Below are 27,584 nucleotides of genomic sequence, written 5' to 3' on the forward strand. Positions count from 1 at the left end.
TTCCTGAAAATAATTGCAAACACAAATTCTTTGGTATTATCATATTCATTTAATTTGTCTTAAATGAAAAAACACAAAAAGAATTGTCCTAAAGCCAAATTGGATATAATTCCACACCAAACAAAAAAAGAGGGTGGACAAAAGTATTGGCACTGTTCGAAAAATCATTTGATGCTTCTCTAATTTGTGTAATTAACAGCACCTGTAACTTACCTGTGGCACCTAACAGGTGTTGGCAATAACTAAATCGCACTTGCAGCTAGTTGACATGGATTAAAGTTGACTCAACCTCTGTCCTGTGTCCTTGTGTGTACCACATTGAGCATGGAGAAAAGAAAGTAGACCAAACAACTGTCTGAGGACTTGAGAAACCAAATTGTGAGGAAGCATGAGCAATCTCAAGACTACAAGTCCATCTCCAAAGACCAGAATGTTCCTGTGTCTACCGTGCGCAGTGTCATCAAGAAGTTTAAAGCCCATGGCACTGTGGCTAATCTCCCTAGATGTGGATGGAAAAGAAAAATTGACAAGAGATTTCAACGCAAGATTGTGCGGATGTTGGATAAAGAACCTCGACTAACATCCAAACAAGTTCAAGCTGCCCTGCAGTCCGAGGGTACAACAGTGTCAACCCGTACTATCCGTCGACGTCTGAATGAAAAGGGACAGTATGGTAGGAGACCCATGAAGACCCCACTTCTTACCCCGAGTTTGCCAAAACTTACCTGAAAAAGCCTAAAACGTTTTGGAAGAATGTTCTCTGGTCAGATGAGACAAAAATAGAGCTTTTTGGGCAAAGGCATCAACATAGAGTTTACAGGAGAAAAAAAGAGGCATTCAAAGAAAAGAACACGGTCCCTACAGTCAAACATGGCGGAGGTTCCCTGATGTTTTTGGGTTGCTTTGCTGCCTCTGGCACTGGACTGCTTGACCGTGTGCATGGCATTATGAAGGCTGAAGACTAACAACAAATTTTGCAGCATAATGTAGGGCCCAGTGTGAGAAAGCTGGGTCTCTCTCAGAGGTCATGGGTCTTCCAGCAGGACAATGACCCAAAACACACTTCAAAAAGCACTAGAAAATGGTTTGAGAGAAAGCACTGGAGACTTCTAAGGTGGCCAGCAATGAGTCCAGACCTGAATCCCATAGAACACCTGTGGAGAGATCTAAAAATGGCAGTTTAGAGAAGGCACCCTTCAAATATCAGGGACCTGGAGCAGTTTGCCAAAGAAAAATGGTCTAAAATTCCAGCAGAGCATTGTAAGAAACTCATTGATGGTTACCAGAAGCGGTTGGTCGCAGTTATTTTGGCAAAAAAGTTTGTGCAACCAAGTATTAAGCTGAGGGTGCCAATTCTTTTGTCTGGCCCATTTTTGGAGTTTTGTGTGTAATGATCAATGTTTTGCTTTTTGCTTCATTCTCTTTTGTGTTTTTTCATTTAAGACAAATTAAATGAAGATAATAATACCAAAGAATTTGTGTTTGCAATCATTTTCAGGAAGAAACTGAGTATTATCTGACAGAATTGCAGGGGTGTCAATACTTTTGGCCACAACTTTACCTGATAAACATCTAATTTGCCATTATTAATACATTAGGCAGAGAATAATCACTTTTTTGTATATCCCTGTCTAAAATAAATTTCTTTTCTCCCTACAGTATATGACTGCATAGCTCTCATATCTATCTTCACATTGGCAATATTGTGGTTCTAACATCCGCTTTACTCTTGTCTTTTATCTCCACACATCCAATATATAAAATATATATAAACGTGTATAGAATAGAATACATTTATCTAGAAAAAATAAACCCCAGCTAATAACATAGCAGGTCTGTCTGGGGTGAAGCTTCTTCAGCATCTTGCACAGGCTGAGAGTTCCTAGAGCTCTATAACCTGTAAGCAGGCACACAGAATTCTAGTACATGGGAGGGAGAAGGGGCGTGCTGAGGATCCTGTCTGTGATCCATTCTCCAGCTTCTTCATACAAGTCTAGCTGCTCGGATACGGAGAACTCTTCAATTGCCCAGCAAAGGAAAGATGAGTCTTGACCACAAAGAACTCTTCTATTGCTCTCCAAGTTTCCACATCTTTTCTGAGAATTCATAGGAATACACCCTTAATGAAGAATGAACAAGGAAATATGTTATTTGGACCAGAAATTCAAGAGAACATCTATTTCCTTTTTTTCAGATCTACCATAAAATGGAATTCAAACCTTAACTTTTTTTCTTGGATGAAGCCTTCACTGCAGTCCTCAGTGCCTATTATTTGGGGCACATAAGATCACTCTATAAAAGGTGATGGTTTGTACACCAGATTCTTCAAGATTGCACCAGTTCACTGATATGTTCAATAGCTGAATTTCTCTAAAGGTCAACATATATTTCTCCTGTGGAAATGAAGAAATGTCATATGCTTGTTTGGAAGCTTCATGGTGAGAACATCCCCCAACTTTATTTATGGCCACGTGAGAACCATGTCCAGTGAAAGATATTCGGACAATATAACGAAGGGTTTCTACTATAATTCTACCTGGCCAGAAGACCCCATTTATCTTTTCCCAATTCCAGTCCTTACTGGAATAACTGTGGTTTGTGTTCTCCTGTTTATTATTGGGATATTTGGTAATATCATGACTATGTTAGTGGTGTCTAAGTACAAGGATATGAGGACTACAACTAACCTTTATCTCTCTAGCATGGCATTCTCAGACCTTCTCATCTTTCTCTGCATGCCACTTGACTTGTACAAGCTCTGGCAATATAGACCTTGGAATTTTGGAAGCCTTCTTTGCAAGCTGTTCCAATTCATAAGTGAAAGTTGCACTTACTCCACAATTCTGAATATCACAGCTCTAAGTGTGGAGAGATATTTTGCCATCTGTTTTCCTCTGAAAGCTAAGGTGGTCATCACCAAGGGCAGAGTGAAACTGGTCATATTTGTTCTTTGGGCAGTATCTTTTTTTAGTGCAGGACCTATATTTGTCTTGGTCGGTGTTGAACATGAGAATGGGACCAATCCTCTAGAAACAAATGAATGTAAAGCTACAGAGTACGCAGTCAAGTCTGGGCTCCTCACCATCATGGTGTGGACATCAAGTGTCTTCTTCTTCTTGCCTGTCTTCTGCCTCACTGTTCTGTACAGCCTTATTGGAAGGAAATTGTGGAGAAGGAAGATGGAGTCTCTAGGACCAAGTGTCTCTCACAGGGACAAGAATAACAAACAGACTGTCAAAATGCTAGGTAGGAAAGCCATTTGTGATATTTGTGTCTTGGGCTTTATAACTTTTCATTATATATTCATTATATTGTCACTATGAGAAATCTTATGCTCACCTAAACCCTAAATATAAAAATTCTAAAGCTGTGCACATCATTCGCTGTGGGGACAAATAGAACAGATTCTATTGATTTTATGTATCTTTTGAGAACTTTATAGTTTGTTGATATATTCTGCAATATCAGAACATATATCAGCGTCTATAATGTCATCTTTACCTCACTTTTGTATGTTTACTACCGGTGACAAAAAATCTATCATCATCTAGTTCTTGCTCCATCATGTATTTATTTATCATAGTTACACAGTGCTATTAACGTACCGACATCACCACTGCCCCCATCGGGGCTCACAATCTAAATTCCCTATCAGTATGTCTTTGGAGTGTGGGAGGAAACCTGAGAACCCGTGGGAAACCCACGCAAACACGGGGAGAACATACAAACTCCTTGCAGATGTTGTCCTTGGTGGCATTGGAACCCAGGACCCAAGTGCTACAAAGCAGCTGTGATAACCACTGAGCCACCATTATATCTTTTTTCTTGCCATGTCTAGTATTTATAGCTTTTTGTATTGTATTTGGTTACTAATTGGCCTTTAATCATATGTTGGCAAAATGTCTTTGCAAATATTTTGGTGGCATTTAAACATGCATGAAAATACTATCTGCAGTTTAAATGGTAGTTTATGATCTTTTTACATACATTTTGGTAATTTTTTTTAGTTATACTTGCAAATCTCTTTATACAGTTGTGTAGTGAAAAATTCCTTAAAAACGTTAAACCTACAGATCTCTGCGTTTTGCAATAAACACCACAAAAAAACATAGCAAACAAAAATATTATATATGCAGATTTTTACAATATTTCACTATGGACTTTTATGAGGTCTTCTTGCAAAATCAGCTAAATTCTGTATGTGACACCAGCCAAAAGTAGCCGTATGATTCATTATATTGTCAAAATGAGAATAAAATGTTTCGCTGTGGTTTCCATGGAGAGCAGAATTTGGGCTCCCCACCATTCAGCGAGTCGTCATCTTATTAGTAGTTTAGGACTCCTCAAAGAAAATAATCTTTCCTTAGGACATTGATTAGTATGGCTATGCCAAGAATATAAGAATTGTCCTCTGATTATAAATATTTGTGTTTGCATATACAGCTCTGGCAAAAATTAAGAGACCACTGCAAAATTTTCAGTTTGTCTGATTTTTCGCTTTATAGGTATATTTTTGAGTAAAATGTAAATTTCTCTTTAATTCTATAAACTACTGATATGTCTTCGAATTTCCAAGTACTAAATTTTGTATTTATTTTCAGAAAATGAGAAATGGTCAAAATAATAAAAAAATGTAGAGCTTGCAGACCTCAAATAATGCTAAGAAAACAAGTTCATAATCATTTAGAAACAACAATACTAATGTTTTAACTCAGGAAGAGTTCAGAAATCACTATTTTGTGGAATAACCATGATTTTTAATCACAGCTTTCATGCGTCTTGGCATGCTTTCCACCAGTCTTTCACACTGTTTTTGGGTGACCTTATGCCACTCATGGTACAAAAATATAAGCAGTTCTTTGATGGCTTGTTGCTATCTATCTTCCTCTTGATTACATTCCAGAAGTTTTCAATGGGGTTCAGGTCTGGAGATTGGGCTGGCCATGACAGGGATTTGGTGTGGTAGTCCTTCATCCACATATTGATTGACCTAGCTGTGTGGCATGGCGCATTATCCTGCTGGAAAAACCAGTCCTCAGAGTTGGGGAACATTGCCTGAGCAGAAGGAATCAACTGTTTTTCCAGGATAACTTGGTATGCGGCTTGATTCACACATCCTTCGCAAAGATTAACCTGCCCAATTCCAGCCTTGCTGAAGCATCCCCAGATCATCACCAATCCTCAACCAAATTTCACAGTGGGTGCAAGACACTGTGCCTTGTATGCCTCTCCAGGTCTCCGTCTAACCATTAGACAGCCAGGTGTTGGGCAAAGCTGAAAACTAGACTCATCAGAGATTACCTTACTCCAGTCCTCTGTGGTCCATTCCTTATGGTCTTTGGCAAACTTCAGCCTGGCTCTCCTTTGCTTCTCATTGATGAAAGGCTTTTTTCTAGCTTTACATGACTTGAGCCCTGCCACTAGGAGCCTGTTAGAAACTGTTCTTGCCTTGCACTTCTCCCCAGCTGCCATTTGCCATTCCTATTGTAGGTCACTTGATGTCATCCTGAGGTTGCTGAGTGACATTCAAATAAGATGATGGTCATCCAGGTCAGTGGAGAGTCATTTTCGCCCTCTGCCGGTCTGTAGCTTTGTTGTCCCCAATGTCTGCTACTTGACCTTGTTGTAATGGACTGCTGTTTTAGAAATTTTAAGGATGGAAGCAACATGACGCTCACTATATCCCTCTGCTAGTAAAGCCAAAATTGAGCCCTTTGTTATCACACTCAAGACTTTTCTTTTCAACTCCTTTAGCATGGCTAAAAGTTATTTTTTCATTCCTATTACTTTTGGGATATTACTAGCACTTGTTTTGCCATCCAGCTTGTCCTATTGCAAGAAGATTGTGAATACCACAGCAGGGTTTTTTATACTTTCCTTCATTAAATAAGATTTGGTTCAGGTGATCACCTAATCAGAAGCACATTGAGTAGAATGACGTGTACTCTGGTTTACATTCAACTGACCCTGGAATGGATTGGCTGTCAGAAATATAGAGAAGCTGATTTTTATAAAACTGTGCAGTGGTCTCTTAATTTTTGCCAGAGCTGTATATTAGAAAGCATTGGCAAACCTATGGGAGAAATAGATTAAATTGTGTTTCAAGTGATTACAACTGTGTAAACTTATTTTGTGTGTTTACAGAGATGGCGGAAAGCCAGTATAAAACTGAATGTTAATGAGAATATACAATTCATTGCTGCTCTAAACAGAGCTCAGGAAAGTCATACATGGTGTGATGCAGCTTAGTGTATTGGAAGAGCACAGTCACACATTGCTTCCTCACTCTGTAGTCTGAGAGTCCCATATAGCCGCGGAATGATAATTTTCACTTTTGATTAGAATTCTCCATTTATTCTCACCTAATTCTGGGGATCATCTGTAGCCCCATTCATCTTAGTCTTCTTTCTTCATGAATATAAAGCCAAAACAGCAGTGAACACCGACAAAGTACATCTCAGTAGTATAAGCACACAAATAATGGGTAGGACTCCATCATTAAACATGTGGAGACTTAGAAATCTTATGAATGTCACATTAACCACACACTTTTAGTCGTAAGTCACATGGACTATTCCAACCTAAGAAATTCCCACTGCAGTGTTTCCTCCAGTAATTCCATGAGGATCATCCTTGGCTCTTTGCAAATATAAAAATGCGCACAAATTCATTATGTTATCATTGCCGCATTGCTGAAAGAGAAACCGTCTTTTTGTCTTTTTTGTTTGTTGTTTTTTTTTTCATAAGTCAGCAATAAACAAATTTGTAATATATCTTAGCATCTTTCTCCTCCAGGACTCAACGTTCATTCCCAAAATTCTCCCTCCAATCATAGGTAAAAATCTGTCTTCAGTAAGTACAGACTTTCCCATTACTGAGATAGGAGATGACAGTTGGTGCTTACAACGTTCTATGGAGAAGTTTTCAGGAGAACTTGCAGCAGAATATCTATGGTTTCCACCAATTGCCATCTCACATCTCATTATTGAGGAAATCTGTCTTCACTGAGTACAGATTTTACAGATTTTATGCATGAATTGAGAGTAAAAAAATCAATAGAGGAGGTGAAAGAAGCAAATTTCTCTAATAAGATATGTTACAAAGTTGCTTATTTTCCTGAATAATATTTATGAAATAGAAATTAAACCAGCAGCGGTCCTGTCGTCAGTCTATTAGTGGCCTAGGAGTGCTGACCATGCATACTGCCACCAGCACCTGCTGCTAATGTGAATATCACATCAAGACATGTTATCTCTGAAAATATTTTTGTTATTTTTTAGTAAATAGCAGGGACTACAGTTATAAATTGTATTTGAAGAATCCCCTCAGGCTATGTGAACACGTTGCGGGTTCTGCTGCGTTTCCACAGCGGTTTTGGCCCTGCGGAAACGCAGCAGTTCCGCTGACCATGTACAGTACAATGGTCAATACAGCGTTCAAAAACGCTGCGATGACGGTGCGGATTTTTCCGCGCGGTTTTGCTGCGGTTTACAAACCGCAGCATGTCAATTGTTTGGGCGGTTTCCGCAGCGGTTTCACACCTTTACCATAGTAGAGGTGTGAAACCACAGGGCCAAACCGCAGACCAAACTGCAGGTCACTTTACCTGCGTTTCCGCGCAGAAAAACCCGCAGCGGAACCCGTAACGTGTGCACATAGCCTCATTATAATATTTGCACATGAAAACTACTTTTCTCAGTAGTTTATCTTGACATGTCTGAAACAATCTGTTTTACGGGCATTTTTAGGACTTTTTTGTATTAAAACAAGTCTGTCACCAGATTTCACCCTACAAGCTGTATACATTATTAAATAGAATTATTAGACCTGATTTACCTGGTGTACTTACTTTATATGTCCATATCAGAATAGCTGCATACTCCTTTTTTGAAAGTTTTCATGTTTGACATTAACCCCTTAATGACCAGGGGTATTTCCATTTTTGCGTTTTCATTTATTGCTCCCCTTCTTCCCAGAGCCATAACTTTTTTTTATTTTTGGGTCAATATGGCTGGGTTTATTTTTTGTGGGATAAGTTGTACTTTTGAATGACACCATTGGTGTTAACATATCTTGTACTGGAAAACAGGAACAAAATTCCAAGTGCGGTGAAATTTCAGAAAAAGAGCAATTCCACACTTGTTTTTGTTTTTTTTGTCTTTTACTAAGTTCACTAAATGCTAAAACTGCCCTGCCATTATGATTCTCCAGGTGACTACAGGTTCATAGACACCAAACATGTCTAGGTTCTTTTTTATTTAAATTGGGGAAAAAAATGCAAAGTTTGGTAAAGAAAAAAAGGCGCCATTTTCCGAGACCTGTAGCGTCTCCATTTTTCTTGATCTAGGGCTGGGTGAGGGCTTATTTTTGCACGCCGAGCTTTCATTTTTATTGATACCATTTTATTGTAGATACAATCTTTTTATTGCCCGTTATTGCATCTTACGGCAATGTAGCAGCGATCAAAAAACGCAATTTTGACGTTTTTAATTTTTTTCTCATTATGCCGTTTAGCGATCGGGTTAATTATTTTTTTATATTTATAGATTGGATGATTCTGAATTCAGCAATACCAAATATTTGTATATTTGATTTTTTTATTATTCTAATTTGAATGGAGCGAAAATATTTTTATATATTTTTTAAGATTTTTAAAAAACTTTTTTTTACTTTTTGCATACTTCAATAGTGTCCATGGGAGACTAGAAGCTGCAGTAGTACGCCTGTGTGTAGCAGAAATGTTCCCTTGCTATGAGCGCCGACCACGAGGTGGTACTCATAGCAATCCGGCTATGACAACCATAGAGGTCTGCTTCAGACCTCTATGGTTGTCATGCCGACCCATCAGTGACCCGCGATCATGTGACGGGGTCACCAATGGGCAGGATTAGTGACATGCTTAAGGTAGGCGCGAGTTAAATGCCGCTGTCAGAAAGTGACAGTGGCATTTAACTAGTTAACAGCCACGGGTGGATTGCGATTCCACCTGCGGCTGTTGCGGGCACATGTTCGCTGTATAGATCAGCTGTCATGTGCCCGGAAAGTTGCGGGCTCAGCGCCAGAGCCCACACCAAACTGTTGAAATTGCCACCGCATTCAATGAACTGTTATCATATGTGATTTTTCTTTTATTGTACCAGCTATGTTATTACACTAAGGTCATATTCACACACAGCTGTATATGAGCGCAGAGGCCTAATGCTGAACTGTAGTTAATGGGATTTATTACATGATGTCTAGGATGCACTGCTTTATAACAATGTAATAAGGCCTAGTAATTTTGATGAGGAAAACCATAGCCCCAAAAACCATATTTTACATGTGGTACCATGCAGTTTTCCATAGTTCTGGGAATATGTTTGCACACTTGCTACTTATGTTTTTAAATTAAACTACAATTCCATTTACATAAGCATCTTAGGCTATGTTCACACTAGCGCTCGGCAGAGCTGCAGATGGCAGCCTGCATCCTTCTTTCTGCATCCGTTAAGCCCCACCCACTGCCACACCTCTTCATTCAGCTCCGCCTACATCTGCATGCATCCGTCGTACCCTATCTTTAACATTGGGTACACAGGCCATGGTGATGAATGCTGATGCATCCGCATGCGTCATTTTGATGCGTCTGCCGACCGCAACAAAATGCAACTTGTTGCGTTCGGCGCAGCGGCAAAATGACACATGCAGATGCATCAGCATACATCCGAATGGCCTGCGTAACCAATGTTAAAGATAGGCTACGCAGGACGCATGCAGATGTAGGCGGAGCTGAAGGAAAAGGTGCGGCAGTGGGTGGGGCTTAGTGAAGAAAGAAGGAAGTAGGCTGCCATCCGCAGCACTACACCACGCTAGTGTGAAGCTAGCCTTAATATAAAGTGCATGATAAGTGCAGCACCATTACTGCTTTTGTGAATATATCCTGACAGGTCACCTCATATATGGTCGGCCATGAAATGGGGTGAATAAACTTAAAGGGAATCTGCCATCAGTTTTTTGCTATGTAATCTAAGGATAGCATGAGGTAGGGGCTGAGACACTGATTTCAGGGATGTGGCACTTACTGGGCCGTTTGTTGTTTCCATACAATTAAGGTTTTGTCACCAAGAGATTATAATTTCCCAGACTAGCTCTCTCATGCCAAGTGATCTGACCACACTCCCTCCACTAATAAGCAGCTTACTATCAATAGACAATGTACAAGAAAGCTGTGATCTGGACTGGTTCAACTCCTGATTGTGTCACAACTGCTGCACCCAATAAACTAAATGATACATACATCATTGAAATCAGGATCTCTTTACCTACATCAGGTTGCTGTGAGATGACATAGCACAAAACCTGGTGACAGGTTCCCTTTAAAGGGAATCTGTCACCACATTTGACCTATCTAACCTGTTAATATGGGCATACAGTTTATAGATTGCTGAAAAAAGTCCTATCTGTATGTCTTATATCAGATGCCTTGTTATGAATTATCTTTTACCACTTTATGTAAATTACCTCTTCCAGACTCTGGGGGGGATGATGCCTGGAAAATAACTCTGCCTCCAGAGTTTATTATACATGAAGGGGAGTTACCAGTGTGATGTATATTGTGTGATGTGTAATGGTTGCGCTCTGCTTTCCTGATCTCACTGTAGAGTTGTGTGTGGTTATAACTGACACATCTGCAGGTTTCTCTCAGCTTCCAGCTCCCAGGCAGGCAGGCAATATTGTTACAATACATCAGAGCTCAGAGATCTGCAAAAAATGTGTTTGCAAGATGACAAAGTTTCATTTCTCCTGTTCTGTTAGTTACGCTGGGTTTCCATTGCGTTAGGTGCCATGCGTTTAACGCATCTGTTACTAAGCGGCACTAACGCTATGTAACGGATGTGTTAACGCACCTATTGGCATCTATTATGGTAACGCATGTCCAAATAGGCATGCGTTAGTGATGATGCGTTACTTTGTGACGTACCCTCGAACGCGGTCTACAGCATTTTCGGGTGCGTTAGGTCTAACGCACAGCGAACAGATGCGTTCGCTGTGCATAGAGCTGTATTGCTTAATGCATGGTAACACATGGAACCGCAATGGTAAAAAGATGCCAAAAAGGATATCAGCGTTAGCACATCCGTTTAACGCATTCGTTAAATGGATGCCACTAATACGATGTGAACCTAGCCTTACTTGTCTCACACTGGTAACTCCCCTTTTATTTAAAATAATCTCTGGAGGCAGAGTTCTGTATCTTCCAGGCAATATCCTCCCCATAGCCTGTAAGAGGTCATTTACATATAAGAAAAACATGGATTTCTCTGAAATAAGACATCAGATCCCAGATATCAAGGTTTCCTTTTATGATTGATCCTACTGACAGAACCCCTTTAAATGGGCTCTCAAAGTTAGGCCTCCTGCACACAAGTAACTTTACAATTGGTAATAATCAGATTCTGGATATTATGTTAATACATTTCTAAAGATATATGCACACTATCATAGCAAGATACAGTAAAAGAAAAATATAAAATTTTTAAAGTCAGTTTTGCTGTAGTTGCCGTCCCATTATTTACACCAAATTTATCAGTGTTCCATAATGTTTGATACATTTACTGCATCTTTGAGTACAACATTTCAGGCTACAAATGATTTTCCACTTTTTACACTATCGCTTTACTGAAGTGAGCATGCGACTTTTTAAGCAACTTTATTAATAGTCGCGATTCCTAAGCTTGTCTTAAACCAGCCATATCCACAAAATGAGGACATGCCTAGCTACTTGTGCATCTGTGTGTGCATGTCCATGTTGAGGAGGGTGCAGGAACCGCTTGCTGCTTACAGAATCACTGGTCGTTGAGTGAATCAGAGTCGTGCATGCCCCGATTTTTGTGTGGAGAATCACTGGTGAGCGCCGGTGCATAGATTACTATAGAGTCGGTGTGCTGCCCACTTCGCACACCAAAAACATGGCTGTTAGAATGAAGCCTTAGTTTCCCAGCTAACCACACTCTGAATACACCCATTTTTAAAAATTAGGTAGCAAAAGTAGCATAAAATAGTGGAAAAAAAACAACTAATTTTTGCGCAAACAAAAACTACAACACAAAACTGGCGCAAAACCCTAAAGGCTATGTTCCCATGATGAGTTTTTAATGAGCTTTTACGCTGGGTATTTAAAACAAAAATGCAAATAACCTATTTTCCTTAATGGCTGGAGAAATGGTGCAGAAAATCCACAACTAGTGTTGAGCATTCCGATACCGCAAGTATCGGGTATCGGCCGATACTTGCTGTATCGGAATTCCGATACCGACTTCCGATATTTTTTCAATATCGGAATTCGGCATCGGAATCGGAAGTTCAAAGTTGATTGACAGACTGACGTCATCATGATGCGCGGTGTGTGCGCATCATGATGCGCCGTCATTTCGGGCCTTCCGGGGGTCTCTGCCGGCCTGCCGGGGGGCTGTGCCGGCCTGCCGGGGGGGCTGTGTGGACTGCCCGGGGTCTGTACCGGCCTGCCGGGGGGCTGTGCCGGCCTGCCGGTGGTCTGTGCACCCTGTGGGGGTCTGTGCCGGCCTGCCGGGGGGCTGTGCCGGCCTGCCGGGGGGCTGTGCAGGCTCCGGGGGGCTGTGCCGGCCTGCCGGTGGTCTGTGCAGGCTCCGGGGGGCTGTGCCGGCCTGCCGGGGGGCTGTGCCGGCTTCGGGGGTCTGTGCAGGCATCGTCCGATGGGACTACAAGTCCCATCGGGCGATGCCTGCTACCATGACAGTGATTGACACATTAGCCAATGATGGGACAGTAGTAGTCCCATCATCCGGCTAATGTGTTAAATGTTAAAAAAAAAAAAAAAAAAAAAAAATACTACATACATACTACATGCATGCTACATACATACTACATGCTACATACATACTGCATGCTACATACATACTACATACATACTACATGCTACATACATACTACATATATACTACATACATACTACATACATGCTACATACATACTGCATGCTACATACATACCACATACTACATATATACTACATGCATGCTACATACATACTACATGCTACATACATACCACATACATACTACATACATGCTACATACTACATACATACTACATACATACTACATACATGCTACATGCATGCTACATACATACTACATGCATGCTACATACATACTACATGCATGCTACATACATACTACATGCTACATACATACCACATACATACTACATACATACTACATATATACTACATGCATGCTACATACATACTACATGCATGCTACATACATACTACATGCATGCTACATACATACTACATGCTACATACATACATACATACTACATATATACTACATGCATGCTACATACATACTACATGCTACATACATACCACATACATACATGCTACATACATACTACATATATACTACATGCATGCTACATACATACTACATATATACTACATGCATGCTACATACTACATGCATGCTACATACATACTACATGCTACATACATACATACATACTACATATATACTACATGCATGCTACATACATACTACATGCTACATACATACCACATACATACTACATGCTACATACATACCACATACATACATGCTACATACATACTACATACATACTACATGCTACATACATACTACATATATACTACATGCATGCTACATACATACTGCATGCTACATACATACTACATACATACTACATACATACCACATATATACTACATACATACAATACATTCATACAATACATACATAGACATACAGTACATATAACATAGAGTAACATACTTACCAATACTTGTCACATTGTTCCCCGAAGCCATTGTCGTCTACGGAATAAATATTAACATAACAAACCACAAAAATACTCACCCACGATCCGAAGCAGTCCACGAGTGTGTCCCACGACGATCTTGGGTAGAGAACTGCAGCATCAGATGATGCTGCCGTTCTCTACGGGCTGCAGGAATCCAATGACGGAAGGTAGGTATCCTTCCGCACTGTATTCCTCCGCCACTTAAAAAAAAAAAAGTCCCTAGTCTCACTTTATGCCATTGCTGCGTGGGAAATTCCCACACAGCAATGGCATAAAGTGAGACTAGGGACTTTTTTTTTTTTAAGTGGCGGAGGAATACAGTGCGGAAGGATACCTACCTTCCGTCATTGGATTCCTGCAGCCCGTAGAGAACGGCAGCATCATCTGATGCTGCAGTTCTCTACCCAAGATCGTCGTGGGACACACTCGTGGACTGCTTCGGATCGTGGGTGAGTATTTTTGTGGTTTGTTATGTTAATATTTATTCCGTAGACGACAATGGCTTCGGGGAACAATGTGACAAGTATTGGTAAGTATGTTACTCTATGTTATATGTACTGTATGTCTATGTATGTATTGTATGAATGTATTGTATGTATGTAGTATATATGTGGTATGTATGTATGTAGTATGTATGTAGCATGCATGTAGCATGCAGTATGTATGTAGCATGTAGTATGTATGTAGCATGCATGTAGTATATATGTAGTATGTATGTAGCATGCAGTATGTATGTAGCATGCATGTAGTATATATGTAGTATGTATGTAGCATGTAGTATGTATGTAGCATGCATGTAGTATGTATGTAGTATGTAGCATGTAGTATGTATGTAGCATGCATGTAGTATATATGTAGTATGTATGTAGTATATATGTAGTATGTATGTTGCATGTAGTATTTATGTAGTATGAATGTAGCATGTATGTAGTATGTAGTATGTATGTAGTATATATGTAGTATGTATGTAGCATGTAGTATGTATGTAGCATGTAGTATGTATGTAGCATGCATGTAGTATATATGTAGTATGTATGTAGCATGCAGTATGTATGTAGCATGCATGTAGTATATATGTAGTATGTATGTAGCATGTAGTATGTATGTAGCATGCATGTAGTATGTATGTAGTATGTAGCATGTAGTATGTATGTAGCATGCATGTAGTATATATGTAGTATGTATGTAGTATATATGTAGTATGTATGTTGCATGTAGTATTTATGTAGTATGAATGTAGCATGTATGTAGTATGTAGTATGAATGTAGCATGTATGTAGTATGCATGTTGTATGTATGTAGCATGTAATTTTTTTATTTTTTTTTTTTTACATTTAACACATTAGCCGGATGATGGGACTACTACTGTCCCATCATTGGCTAATGTGTCAATCACTGTCATGGTAGCAGGCATCGCCCGATGGGACTTGTAGTCCCATCGGACGATGCCTGCACAGACCCCCGAAGCCGGCACAGCCCCCCGGCAGGCCGGCACAGCCCCCCGGAGCCTGCACAGCCCCCCGGCAGGCCGGCACAGCCCCCCGGCAGGCCGGCACAGCCCCCCGGAGCCTGCACAGCCCCCCGGCAGGCCGGCACAGCCCCCCGGCAGGCCGGCACAGCCCACCGGAGCCTGCACAGCCCCCCGGCAGGCCGGCACAGACCACCGGAGCCTGCACAGACCCCCTGGCAGGCCGGCACAGCCCCCCGAAAGGCCCGTACAGACCCCAGAGAGGCTGTACAAGGGCAGGAAAGGGTTTTTCTTATTCCGATACCGGAAGTCCCATAGACTTGAATGGGACTTCCGGTATCGGAATCGGCGATACCGATACTTTTTTTTAAAGATCGGCCGATACCATCCGATACGATACTTTGAAGTATCGGACGGTATCGCTCAACTCTATCCACAACATTAAAAACTCACCTAAGCTTCTGCACCCGTACATTTTCTTTTTAAATACGCAGCTTAAAAAAATCATCAAAAACTCATCATGGGAACGTAGCCTAGTGTCAAAATGCAGCATGCTCCATCCATTAAGTGGCCAGAAATACAGTTGCAGGTTGACTACAATACACATAATAAAAAGAGGCCAAGAATTATCTAAGCGAATGTATCTGCTTCTACTGCTCAATCACAAATGTAAACTAGCGATGTTGAGTTTATGGTTGATGTGGCTACATCCATGAATAGTTGTACGATATATATTAAGTGCATTTTCTCCTGTAGTCTACACAACATATACTGTACATATATATATATATATATATATATATATATATATATATACACTAATATACCGTACTATATTTCATTTAGGCTACTTTCACACATCAGGTTTTCGGCGTCAGGCGCGATCCGGCGTCGTGCCGGAATGCCGGATCCGGCAAATGTTTTGTAAAACCTGATGTGCCGGATCCGGTTTTCTGCCGGATCCGTCTTGTTCTTGACAGACAAAACCGGATCCGTCTCATCCGGTTCATCTGTTTTTCGACGGATTACGCCGGATCTGGTTTTTAAAATTGACCCTTGTGGCCTTCCGAACGGGATTGGCTACTGGAAAACTATATATAGCATGTTCCTACAGCCCTTCTTTGACAGGTTGTAGAGGAGAAAGTGCAGGTTGGAGAGAAGAGCAAGTTACTGGCGAAGATGGATGTTGTCATTGGAAATATTACCACTAGAAGTTCTGTGACGGTTTCAGTAATGAGGGACAATTTTGCACTATACTTTATGTCACCTCAAGGCAGAGTACACTGGCAGGATGACAGAGTGTGAAAGATTTGTGCCCTAACCAAACTTGTGTACCTTCTGGACCAACAGTATATACCTTTGCCAACCAAAGTTGGCTATCTTGTCATGGTCTCTATTTTTAGCTTTAGGCCACAGGTGTGTACCTGGTTGTGTTTTATGCAAAGTATTTCACCTTTTAACAAAAGTTGTGTACATTGTTAGGAAATCACCAACAATAAACACAACTTTTCAGGTGAAATACTTTGCTTCAAACACAACCAGGAACACAACTGTGGCAAAAAGCTAAAATTTACCCACAGTTATATACCTGGTTTTGAATACCTTTTCACCTTTTAAATACCCTGTATTTAACCTTTTTTTTAAACATATTTCGCCGCAGAAAGAAATGACAGACAACCAGTGTAAACAATAATTTAACTTTTATTTAAAATATTGTTTTTTGTGTAAACTGTTTTTAAAGTTAAAAAAAACTTTTTTAATAAAGGTTTGAAACCAACCAAATGGGCATTTTTATTACAAAAAAAACATTATAACTCGGTGTAGTGTGGGGTGGAAATACTGCTGGAGGGGCTGCGGGACACTTCGACAATGGGAGTGTGGAGAGAGGACTGGGATCGTGGTGGGGAAGGTACAGTTAGAGGTGATGGTGTGGAAAAAGCTACAGAATGGGTGGACATGTGGGAGGCAGAAGAGGTGGTGGGCGGTGGAGTGGAGGGTTGGGCAGGGACTGTAGGAGCAGATGATGTTGATGGAAAGTTGTATGGGGAAGGAGTTTGGTACGGGGAAGGAGTTTGGTACGGGGAAGGAGTTTGGTACGGGGCAGGTTGCTGGAAGTGGGGAGATGTCTGGTACTGGGGAGGTTGCTGGTACTGGGAAGGTTGCTGGTACTGGGAAGGTTGCTGGTATGTAATAGGAGGGGGAGGATGGAAAGTGGCTGGAGGGGGTGCAGATGTAATAGGAGGGGGAGGATGGAAAGTGGCTGGAGGGGGTGCAGATGTAATAGGAGGGGGAGGATGGAAAGTGGCTGGAGGGGGTGCAGGTGGAGGAACTACAGTGGTGGGAGGTGGAGGTTGGGATGTAACCTGCTGTAGAGCACCGTGGCACGAATGCATTACATGCATCTGCTGGGTAGGAGATAGTGTTGCCATGCGCTCCACAACAGACCTGAAAAAGGTGTGGTTTGGCGAAGATCTTGCTTCTGAATGCATGGTTTGCAGAAGTGTCTTCACCTCCAGAATGCTGGAGTTGATCTGCTGAAAGCCTGCGGAGATTTGCTCTGACAAGACTTTTAGACAGTTCTGGAAAGATGCATTCAGATGCAAGAACTCTGGCGCATAACTCTTTTCCTGACCCCTCTGCCGCTGCCGCCCAGTACCCGCAGGTGTACTAGAGGTGGCAGGGGCAGAAGGGTGGGGTAAAGGGAAAGTGATCTCCTCACCTACAGCTTCATGTAATGTAGGCGGCCACGATGCTCCTGTGCTGGTGGATGGGACAGATGGGTCGAATGTGTGGGAAGGCTGGGAAGGTGCAGATGTACCGGGGCGGTCGAAGTGTCCCTCGGTGCCGGTCTCCTCAGGGATCGCCTCAGAAGGGTCCAATCGTGCAGGCTCCCGAGTGCTGCTCACCGTGCTGTGGAATAAAGAGAAAAAAAAACAATTAAAATACTGACATGGTATGGCCCTGGCTGAAAAAAAAAAGTTACATCTAACATTTTTTTTCACATGTGGTGTGCAATATTTACCTTCTAGTGACCATTGTTTCCCAAAGGAACGACAGGGCTTGTGCGTACTTGTACTTGCTCCTGCGTCCTCCAGATCCACTCGGGGCCCGCATCTCTTTATTGAACTCCTTCTTGAAACGATCCCTCACAGACCGCCACCGATTCACAATTCTGTTCCCTGAAACGAGAAAGGAGTGGTTAGTATACAACATCAGTGTTTCACAAACTCCAGTCCTCATGGTCCCCAGGGGTCATGTTTTCAGGATTTCCATAGTAAATAGAAATCCTGATCACATGATCCGTGGGGACCACGAGGACTGGAGTTCGGGAAACACTGGTTTACATCAAGCAACCGGTACTGTATATACTTACGCTCTTTAATCTAGGCCCGAACATCGAGGTCCTCCCAGCGGCCCACAAGGAGCGAACAGATTTCCTCCCAGAGTCGTCGGGTAACGATAAGGTCAGCGTGGCGGCGGTCAGCCATATTCCAGAGCGGCTCCCTTTCTCTGACGAGATCGATGAGGTGGTCCACATCGAGTCCTCCATCCTCACCGTCAGAGTCGGGAGCACGCTGTGAAGGCTGTTAAAGAAAAAGACAAAAATAACATAATTAGCCTCCACAAAAGAAATGAAATAAAAAGTGCAAAAAAACAAAGCAAAAATATTTATACTTACACGCTGGTGACCGCCGCGTTGCTGTCGCCGACGACCCTGGGAGGCACTGCGAGGACCTCTTGGCCGAGCACCAGATTGGGAAGACTAGAGAAGAAAACAAAAAATGTTATGTCTTTGGATGTAGGCATTTGTTTGCTGTGTGTGGTCTGCAGAACATTGTTTTCTATGTGTTGTGTGTAGTGTGATGTTGTGTTTCTGCGTTTGATGCAAAAAACTTACCAATTGTGAGCCCACTCCAAGTGTCTGTCCACCCCTTCCTTCTTCTTCTGGGAGCTTCTCTTCATCTTGCGAATCCTGTTTTGAAATAAAAGGCAATGAATAGACATATATTACAGAGATGATGGATTTTGGAAATAAAAACTTACCGTCAAACGCTGACGATGCGAGGGAGGGCTCCCAGAAGATGATGTGCTGTCTTCCTGGTGGCCACACTCCATGCCTGTGGGTGGTGTTCCAGCTGCTGCCATTGCTGCTGCATCTATTGGGCGGCTGTTGAATAAAGAGAAACAAAGGGCCAATGAATATCTTGATATTCAATAGCCCTAGTTTGGAGGAATGGGGGATTTGATAATTACCATCTCTCATCTGCTGCTGGCCTCCCCTCCTCAGCATGTTCCACTTGCTGCTCCATTTGGGGTGGTGGTGGTGCTGATGGTGCTGCAGTGGTCTCCTGCCTTCTCCTGCTGCGCTTGGTTGCTTTCTTGGGTGGCATGTTGGGTGTGGCTGTGGGTCCCACTGTCTTGCTGTTATATATGTCTTGTGGGCAGAGCTACTGAGCATGCTCAGACCAAAAAAACCGGATCCGGCCACCGGATCCGGCTTTCGCCGGATCAGGCGCATTGCGGCGCTCATAGGCTTTCATTGTGTGGAAAAGCCGGACGCGCCGGATCCGGCGTGTCCGGCTTTTTCGCCGGAGACAAAAAACGTTACAGTAGCCGTTTTTTCCAGACGCCGGATCGCGACACATTGCCGGATCCGGCGAAAACCGGATGAAACGCATGGCCATCCGGCGCGATCTGGCGCAAATGCAAGTCAATGGGGGGGGAAACCGGATCCGGCATTGCATTTCGCCGGATCCGGTTTCTGTCAAAAGCGCCGGATTGCGCCTGACGGCGAAAACCTGATGTGTGAAAGAGGCCTTAGAGGGCTCTAGCAAAGCGGCAGAAATATTTTATTCTACTGCAAATAGTACAAAATACAACCTGAATCAAAACACAACTGTGTCCATTTATAGCAGCGCATGGGAAAGAACAAGGAAACGTTGTTATGTGTCCTATTTGTTTAATAAAAGAAAAAAGCATCTATCTCTTTACCTATCTATAATCTACCTATGCATCTCTATCTATCTGTCTCTCTGTCTATCTATATATCATCTACCTTCTATCTATCTTCTGTCTCTGTCCATATATCATCTATTTATCTATATATCTACCTATCTTCTATCTACCTGTCTATTATCTATCTCTGTATCACATATCTATCTGTCTATTATCTATCTCTATAAGCTATCATCTATCTTCTAGCTGTCTATCTATCTAATCTATCTTCTGTCTCTCTGTCTATCTATCCTATCTTCTATCTTTTACCAATCTGTCTGTCTATCTATTGTTCTTATAGCCCACAGACTAACTGGGGAAGCTACAGTTCCAATAAATTGCCCTTTTTGCTAGGATCAGGGGGAATGACTAAAAAGGCAGATCAATATTTCAATTTACAATAACCAGTGTAACAACTTACAGCACAATTTTCATATATCCATATGCAAATGGATCGCCCCCAGGGCAAGTAGGGTACTCACTCGGTACCGGGCCAGGGTGTCTTAAAGGGGATGTGTCGCGGTGGCAGTGACCCGGTCCGTGGCCCTGGGTGTCCATGTAAAATAAGTAGAAATAAAGTTTATGCGTAGATAAATTCGTGATGCCACCTGTGGTATCTAGTCAGAAGGGGACCAGCGCTGCAGTGCAGATCCTCTGGGACAGATGGTGTGGTGCAGCAAAGGTGTAATAGCTCTCCACAGGCAGAGTCGTAGTCCCAGGGCAGATGAGAATAGATGTTGAGGGTAGATGGTGTAGTGCTCAGGCACAGAGATGTAGCAGTGCTGAGAAGGTGACGCAGGAAGAAGGCAGAGACACAGCTGAATTCAATTCCAAACCTTTGCTCACGTTTCTGGCATACACAGGTGCCCGCTTCAGTGCGGTGTCCTCCAGGTGAGGGGCTCAGCCAACTCCCAGGCAGATGGAATACACCCTTCCAGCACTCCCTTCTGTGTGCTTTTTCTGAACGTCTCCTTACTAGCACTAATCTGAAGTACTTGTTAAGAATTACACTCAAGTTCCTCTTTCTTGCTGTATCCTACTTCAGGGACTCCTTACAATCATGTCCAGGCTCACATAAGTTGCTGCTGTGTCGTCGAGTCTTAGGTGCAAATATGGGAATAAAGTGGTCACAACTTCTATTCCTCTGGTTTCTGCTGTAGAACCATTAGCATTCACACAGCCTCGGATACCGGCGCCTGGCCTTTGCCGCATTAACTTAGGGAAGGGCTCTGCTCTAGCCCTAATCCCCAGTTCTCTACGCCCTCACGTTCCGTCTTTTCCTATCTTTCCGTCTGAAGAACTGATCTTTCTCTTCCTTTCCTTCCCAGCAGCTCCAGCTTACAGGAGGCTGCTGCATACGCATCCTCTCACTGCTTCCCCCTCTGGGGAACTGATCTTGACCTCCTATCAGTTTTCCCCTCCTCTAGTGCAAACTAAGCTCCACCCACCTCCCAGCACCCTTCATGAACCAAGCAGGGGTCATAGAGGGTGCCATGCTGTTCTAAGGTTTCCGTGCTGGGTGCATGTGCTACAGTCTGGTCAGGTGTCCCCATCTTACCTGGGAAGTGGGATATTACACCCCAGGAGGAGGTGCAGTACCTCTGTGGCAACTGAACCCTCAGGGGCGCCACACAAAATGGCTCCCAAAAGCTAAATGAACCATATACACAAAAAACACTTATCCAAGTTGAAAAGAACACAAGTCGGATTAGTTTTCGATAAAATGAAAACCTGGCACTCAACTTAATGCTTGGTGAGGCAGTTTATTGTAGTACCAGAAAACGTTTCGGTCAATATAGACCTTCATCAGTTACGTGCTAGTATGTTTGAAAGTAGCTTGAAGGAGGGCGCTTTTTATATTATTCACTGATAACGCCAGTAATCAAATGGTCAGAATGCTGCTGTAACGCAGGATAATCTTAAGTAATAGTTGAAAATATCAGCGCAGCCTGGTCCTCCTGGACGTGGGTAAACACCACTTGACAAGTGGTGTTTACCCACGTCCAGGAGGACCAGCCTTTCATGGAGACATCATGGATAGGGAATGGACTTGCAATCATGTACCTGTTACAATGTTTAGGGGGCAGTCTTGAAAAACGGGGACATGCTATTATCCATCAAGTATATCTATCTATCTTGTTGAAATCTAGTATATCTATCTATATACTATCTTGTTGAAATGTTTAGTACAATTAAATAATAGCAGCTTTGAAAACTAATTGGACCTGTGTCCTTTTCATTATACCTTGCATAAGCATTTTTTGGAGCATTTTATGAATGAACATGTGGTTAGTACACTATATCTCTTGGGTCGCATTCACATGACCAGTGTTACCAAATGTTTGCTATCCATTTTTAAACATGAAAAAGTCACTGTGTCAGCCTCTGTACTTTTAGATAAATTAAAATATAACCTTTATTTTGCTATTTATTAATACTTAACTTGTCGTGAAAGAAAATACACAAATATAAAGGAGACCACATCACCATTAAAAGAAAAAGATAGGAGCCAGGGATGTGCCTGAACCTATTTGGTTGCTAAACTTATCCTGCCTCGCAGGGAGGTTGGCACTCCAGGACCTGCGCTCTGGTGCCAACACTCATCGGCGGCTGACCCTTCTATTCCTATAGTTCTTAAACAAGGATGAGGGGAGGAGAGGAAAAAATGGTCAACAAAGATATGAATATGGCCAACAATGTGGCCTAAATTCCAATAAAGTGCCTCCTCCCGAAATTACCTCATTTCCGGTCAGCTTCTAGCACGTCACTTCCGGTGGAATGTCACGTGCAAATTTTAAAGTGCTCCGCCGTGTACTCCTGTGTCCACAGGAAAAGTAAGCTCCCGGCTGGGATAGACTCTCTCTCAAAATCGGGACTGTCCCGCTGGATCCAGGATGGTTGGGAGGTATGAATGCTCCCCACCATACACCTTGTACACGCATGGCTCCGCACACCTCATACACACCCGGTTCTGCTTTGTATGCCTCGTAGACACACGGCTCAGCTCCGTACACCTCGCACACACACGGCTCCACTCAGTACACACATGGCTCCACTCCGTAAACCTCGTACATATGGGGCCACGCTCTGTACACCTTACACACACATGGCTCCACTCCGTAAACCTTGAATACATGCGGATTTGCTCCATACACCTCGTACACACGTGGCTCCACTCCGTACACCCCGTACACACATGGCTCTGCTCCACTCCGTAAACACACGGCTCAGTTCCATACACTTTGTACACACAGGGCTCCGTCCCATTAACCTTGTACACACACAGCTCCGCTCCACACACCTCGCACACACACACGGCTCCACTCTGTACACCTCATACACACGTGGCTCCGCTCCGTACACCTCGTACACACATATCTCCACTCCGTACACCTTGTACACACATGGCTCCGCTCTATACACCTCGTACACATGCGGCTCCGCTCCATACACATGTGGCTCCACACTATACACCTCATACACACACACGGCTCCACTCCATACACCTCATACACACGTGGCTCCGATCCGTACACCTCGTACACACAAATGACTCCGCTCCGTACACCCCGTACACACATGGCTCTGCTCCGCTCCGTAAACACACGGCTCAGCTCCATACACTTTGTACACACAGGACTCCGTTCCATACACCTTGTACACACATGGCTCCGCTCATCTCGTACACACATACGACTCTGCTCTGTACACATCTCTGCTCTGTACACCTCATACACATGTGGCTCCGCTCCGTACACCTCGTACACACACATCTCCACTCCGTACACCTTGTACACACATGGCTCTGCTCTATACACCTCGTACACATGCGGCTCCGCTCCATACACCTCATACACATGTGGCTCCACTCTATACACCTAAACACACATGTGGCTCAGCTCCATACACACGTGGCTCCACTCCGTACACCTTTTACACACAGCTCCGCTCCATACACCTCATACACACGTGGCTCCGCTCCATATACCTCGTACACACACGTGGCTCCGCTCCGTATACCTCTACACACACATGGCTCCGCTCCATACACAAGTGGCTCCGCTCCGTACACCTCGTACACACACGGCTCCACTCTATACACCTCATACACACGGCTCCGCTCCATACACCTCATACACACATGGCTCCGCACCGTACACCTCATACACACATGGCTCTGCTCCATACACCTCGTACACACGCGGCTCCGCTCTATTCACCTCATACACACACGGCTCCACTCCATCCACCTCATACACATGTGGCTCCGCTCTGTATACCTTGTACACACACATGGCTCCGCTCTGTACACCTCACACAAGTGGCTCCGCTCTGTATACCTCGTACACACACACATGGCTCCGTATACCTCGTACACACACATGGCTCCGCTCCATACACACGTGGTTCCGCTCTGTACACCTTGTACACACGCGGCTCCGCTCCATACACACACACGGCTCCGCATATCTCGTACACACACATGGCTATGCTCCATACACAGGTGGCTCCACTCCGTACACCTCGTACACACAAGGCTCCACTCTGTATACCTCGTACACACACATGGTTGCGCTCCATACACACGTGGCTCTTCTCTATACACCTCGTACACACACGGCTCCACTCTGCATACCCCATACACACACAGTTCTGCTACATCCACCTTGTAAACCCCTCCTGACCCCACACAAACTTCCCCTCACCAGCATCATGACAACCAGCACAGCAGAGTCCTGCACACACCGAGCCCCTGATCATGTGACTCCTGACTCCTCCCCTCCTGTGACCTCATCACAGGTCCTGTGCGGACAGAAGCAACAGCCTAGCAAGTCATCGCAGACTGTGGGGGGCGCTGCAGGGGGTCTCTGGGAGGGTGAGGATGGTGTCGGTGCATGGGGGCGTGGCTGCTCAGTGCAGTGCGGCAAACAGCAGGACAGGCAGTCAAAAACGAGACTGTCCCGCCATATCCAGGACGCTTGGGAGCTATGGGTAAATGCTGCTAACATCGGAACAGGTCACTACAGCCATCAGACTCTAAGGGCTCATACTCACTTGCAAGAGACTCGCACGAAAACCCACCATTGCCACCGGCACTCGGACCGGAGCATGCGGCAACATATATTTCTATACAGCCACACGTACCGGTTCGAGTCGCAGGGCCTTAGGTTACTCGGTACCGGGCCGGTCAGGCCCTTAAAATGGGATGTCATGGTGGCAGTGACCTGGTCCTTGGCCCTGGGCGTCCAGTTATTAAATAGAGGATAGTTATGTGGTGTTTAATTGTGACGCCACACGTGGTATTTGGCAATGGGTGGCCGAAGCTGTGGTTTTGGTCCTCTGGGGCTGATGGTGATGCAGCAAAGATGGTTCTGCTCCCCACGGGTAGAGCAGGGCCCCAGGGCAAATATATTTGATTGTTCATATGGTGATGAACGTTGGGGTGCAGAGAATAAGTGAAGAACACAGAGAGGTGCAGTTTTATTTACCTTTTACTTGAAAGTAGTTGCAATCTGGGGTACTGCATACAGATGAGGGATTGAGTCCGGCTTGCCTGGAGGCATTCAGGGGATCCACCTTGCCAGGTGGAGTTGGGGACCTTCCTTCTGCACTCTGTTTTCGGGTCCTTGCTGCTTGTAGCTAAGCTGCAGTCCTCTTCTGCGTGATGATCTCTAACCTGTATGACTGACAGCGTGAGCCTATATCACGGATACTGTCCTTTTCACTGTCAGCCCCGGGCTCTTGGTCTGCTGCCGTGCCTTCAGGTATTCAGTGTGACCAAGGAACTGACAGTCCCCTGTACTCCAGATTCAGCTGTCAGGGCATACAGCTCCTGCCCAGCCAAGGATTCTGGCATCCCTTTTTATATCAGTGCTTCTCCCTGGGGTCAGCTATACGCAATTTTAGTTCCCCCAGAGCCTCTTGTCTCTGCTCCTATCCCTTTCCCCTTCACAGACCAACTTCAACTGTCTCTAACTGTCTTATCATGAGCTCCAGCTGCCCCGTTTCCATGACAACTCCCTTGTTTACTCTCTCAGCTGACTTCTTACTGACTCACTAACCCCACCTGCTGGCCAGAATTTATAAGGAAGCTCCCCTTTCTGACCTGCAGCAGGAATTGTAATGTAACCTGTTACCTGGCATGGGGACCCCCCTCCTGCCTCCAGGCATGACATCACCCCTTAGAGGGAGGCAATGTCACTATGGCAGCCAGACTCTGGGGAGCCACAGTGCCAACACTGATTGTGACTGATACAACAGGGTGTCAGCTATAGTGTTTAGCCAACAGATGTGATGGGCCATCCGCAGTTATAGCAGGAACCGTTTTAAAAAGATCAGCAGAGGATAAAGGTGGGAGGAGTTCTCCACCACATGTAGACTGACACACTGAACACTGTGGGGTTGGAGTGTAATCGCCCTTGTAGTTAATGCTTTTCTGTCTCTTTTTCAGCTGTCGTGGTGTTTGCCTTCATCCTGTGCTGGCTACCATTCCACGTGGCACGCTACCTGTTCTCTAAATCCTTTGAAGCAGGATCCTGGGAAATAGTTCTGATCAGCCAGTATTGTAACTTGGTATCTTTTGTGCTTTTTTACCTGAGCGCTGCCATTAACCCTATTTTATACAACATCATGTCAAAAAAATATCGTGCCGCTGCCTGCAGACTATTCCGACTAAAGAAAGTTTGCAGAAAAGCACCTTACCAAATGAATGATGAAAGTTCACCTGCCTGGACAGAGTCCTACGTGAGCTCATGACAGGAGACATCTGTACAAGGTCCTGCCTTCTGCCTGACAACACTGAAGCCATACTATTCCCGAAACATCTTGTAGGATCCATAAATTGTGCGGTGTTTAGTCGTAACACACAATAGTATCTCAGGATTAAAGCGCCGTCTATGCGTGATGGAAAGCGGGACTTGCACCAGTGAAAACTTTAATATCCATTCCTATTTTTAGAGTTATATTTTCCTCAGTGAAAGCGATATCTTTTGTATTGGTTTCTTGGAAAGGGTGCTCAAGGCAAAAAGGTTCTCATGTGGGGCTTTCATATGTTCATACTGTAATTATGAAGCGATATATGTCTGAAGAGCTGCCGACCTGTCAGCTTTCTGTTGTACATTGTACATGTTTTATGCACTCCCTATGCTTGGTGTCCAAAGAATAATGGTCCTCAGTACAGTAAGTATAAAGTTTTATGTCATGTGATAATAACGAGGACAATAAAATCTTAAGCAAAACTTGCGATTGTGGTTGTCAAACGTTATTCTGTCTCCAAAATCAT

The 27,584-nt window shown here is 43.6% G+C and overlaps 1 protein-coding gene across 1 annotated transcript; it reads left to right on the forward strand.

Moving 5' to 3' along the window:
* The first annotated feature begins 1,869 nt into the window (after nt 1-1,869).
* On the forward strand, nt 1,870-27,544 carry GHSR (growth hormone secretagogue receptor). Its single transcript, XM_073578839.1, has 2 exons — nt 1,870-3,246; nt 26,754-27,544. Exons 1-2 carry the CDS (start codon nt 2,436-2,438, stop codon nt 27,056-27,058), a joined length of 1,116 nt encoding a protein of 371 aa, XP_073434940.1. The 5' UTR covers nt 1,870-2,435; the 3' UTR covers nt 27,059-27,544.
* The last annotated feature ends 40 nt before the right edge of the window (nt 27,545-27,584 follow it).

The sequence above is a fragment of the Dendrobates tinctorius genome, unplaced genomic scaffold (assembly GCF_039654945.1).
Source record: "Dendrobates tinctorius isolate UK_male_01 unplaced genomic scaffold, ASM3965494v1 ptg000060l, whole genome shotgun sequence".
Lineage (NCBI taxonomy): Eukaryota > Metazoa > Chordata > Amphibia > Anura > Dendrobatidae > Dendrobates > Dendrobates tinctorius.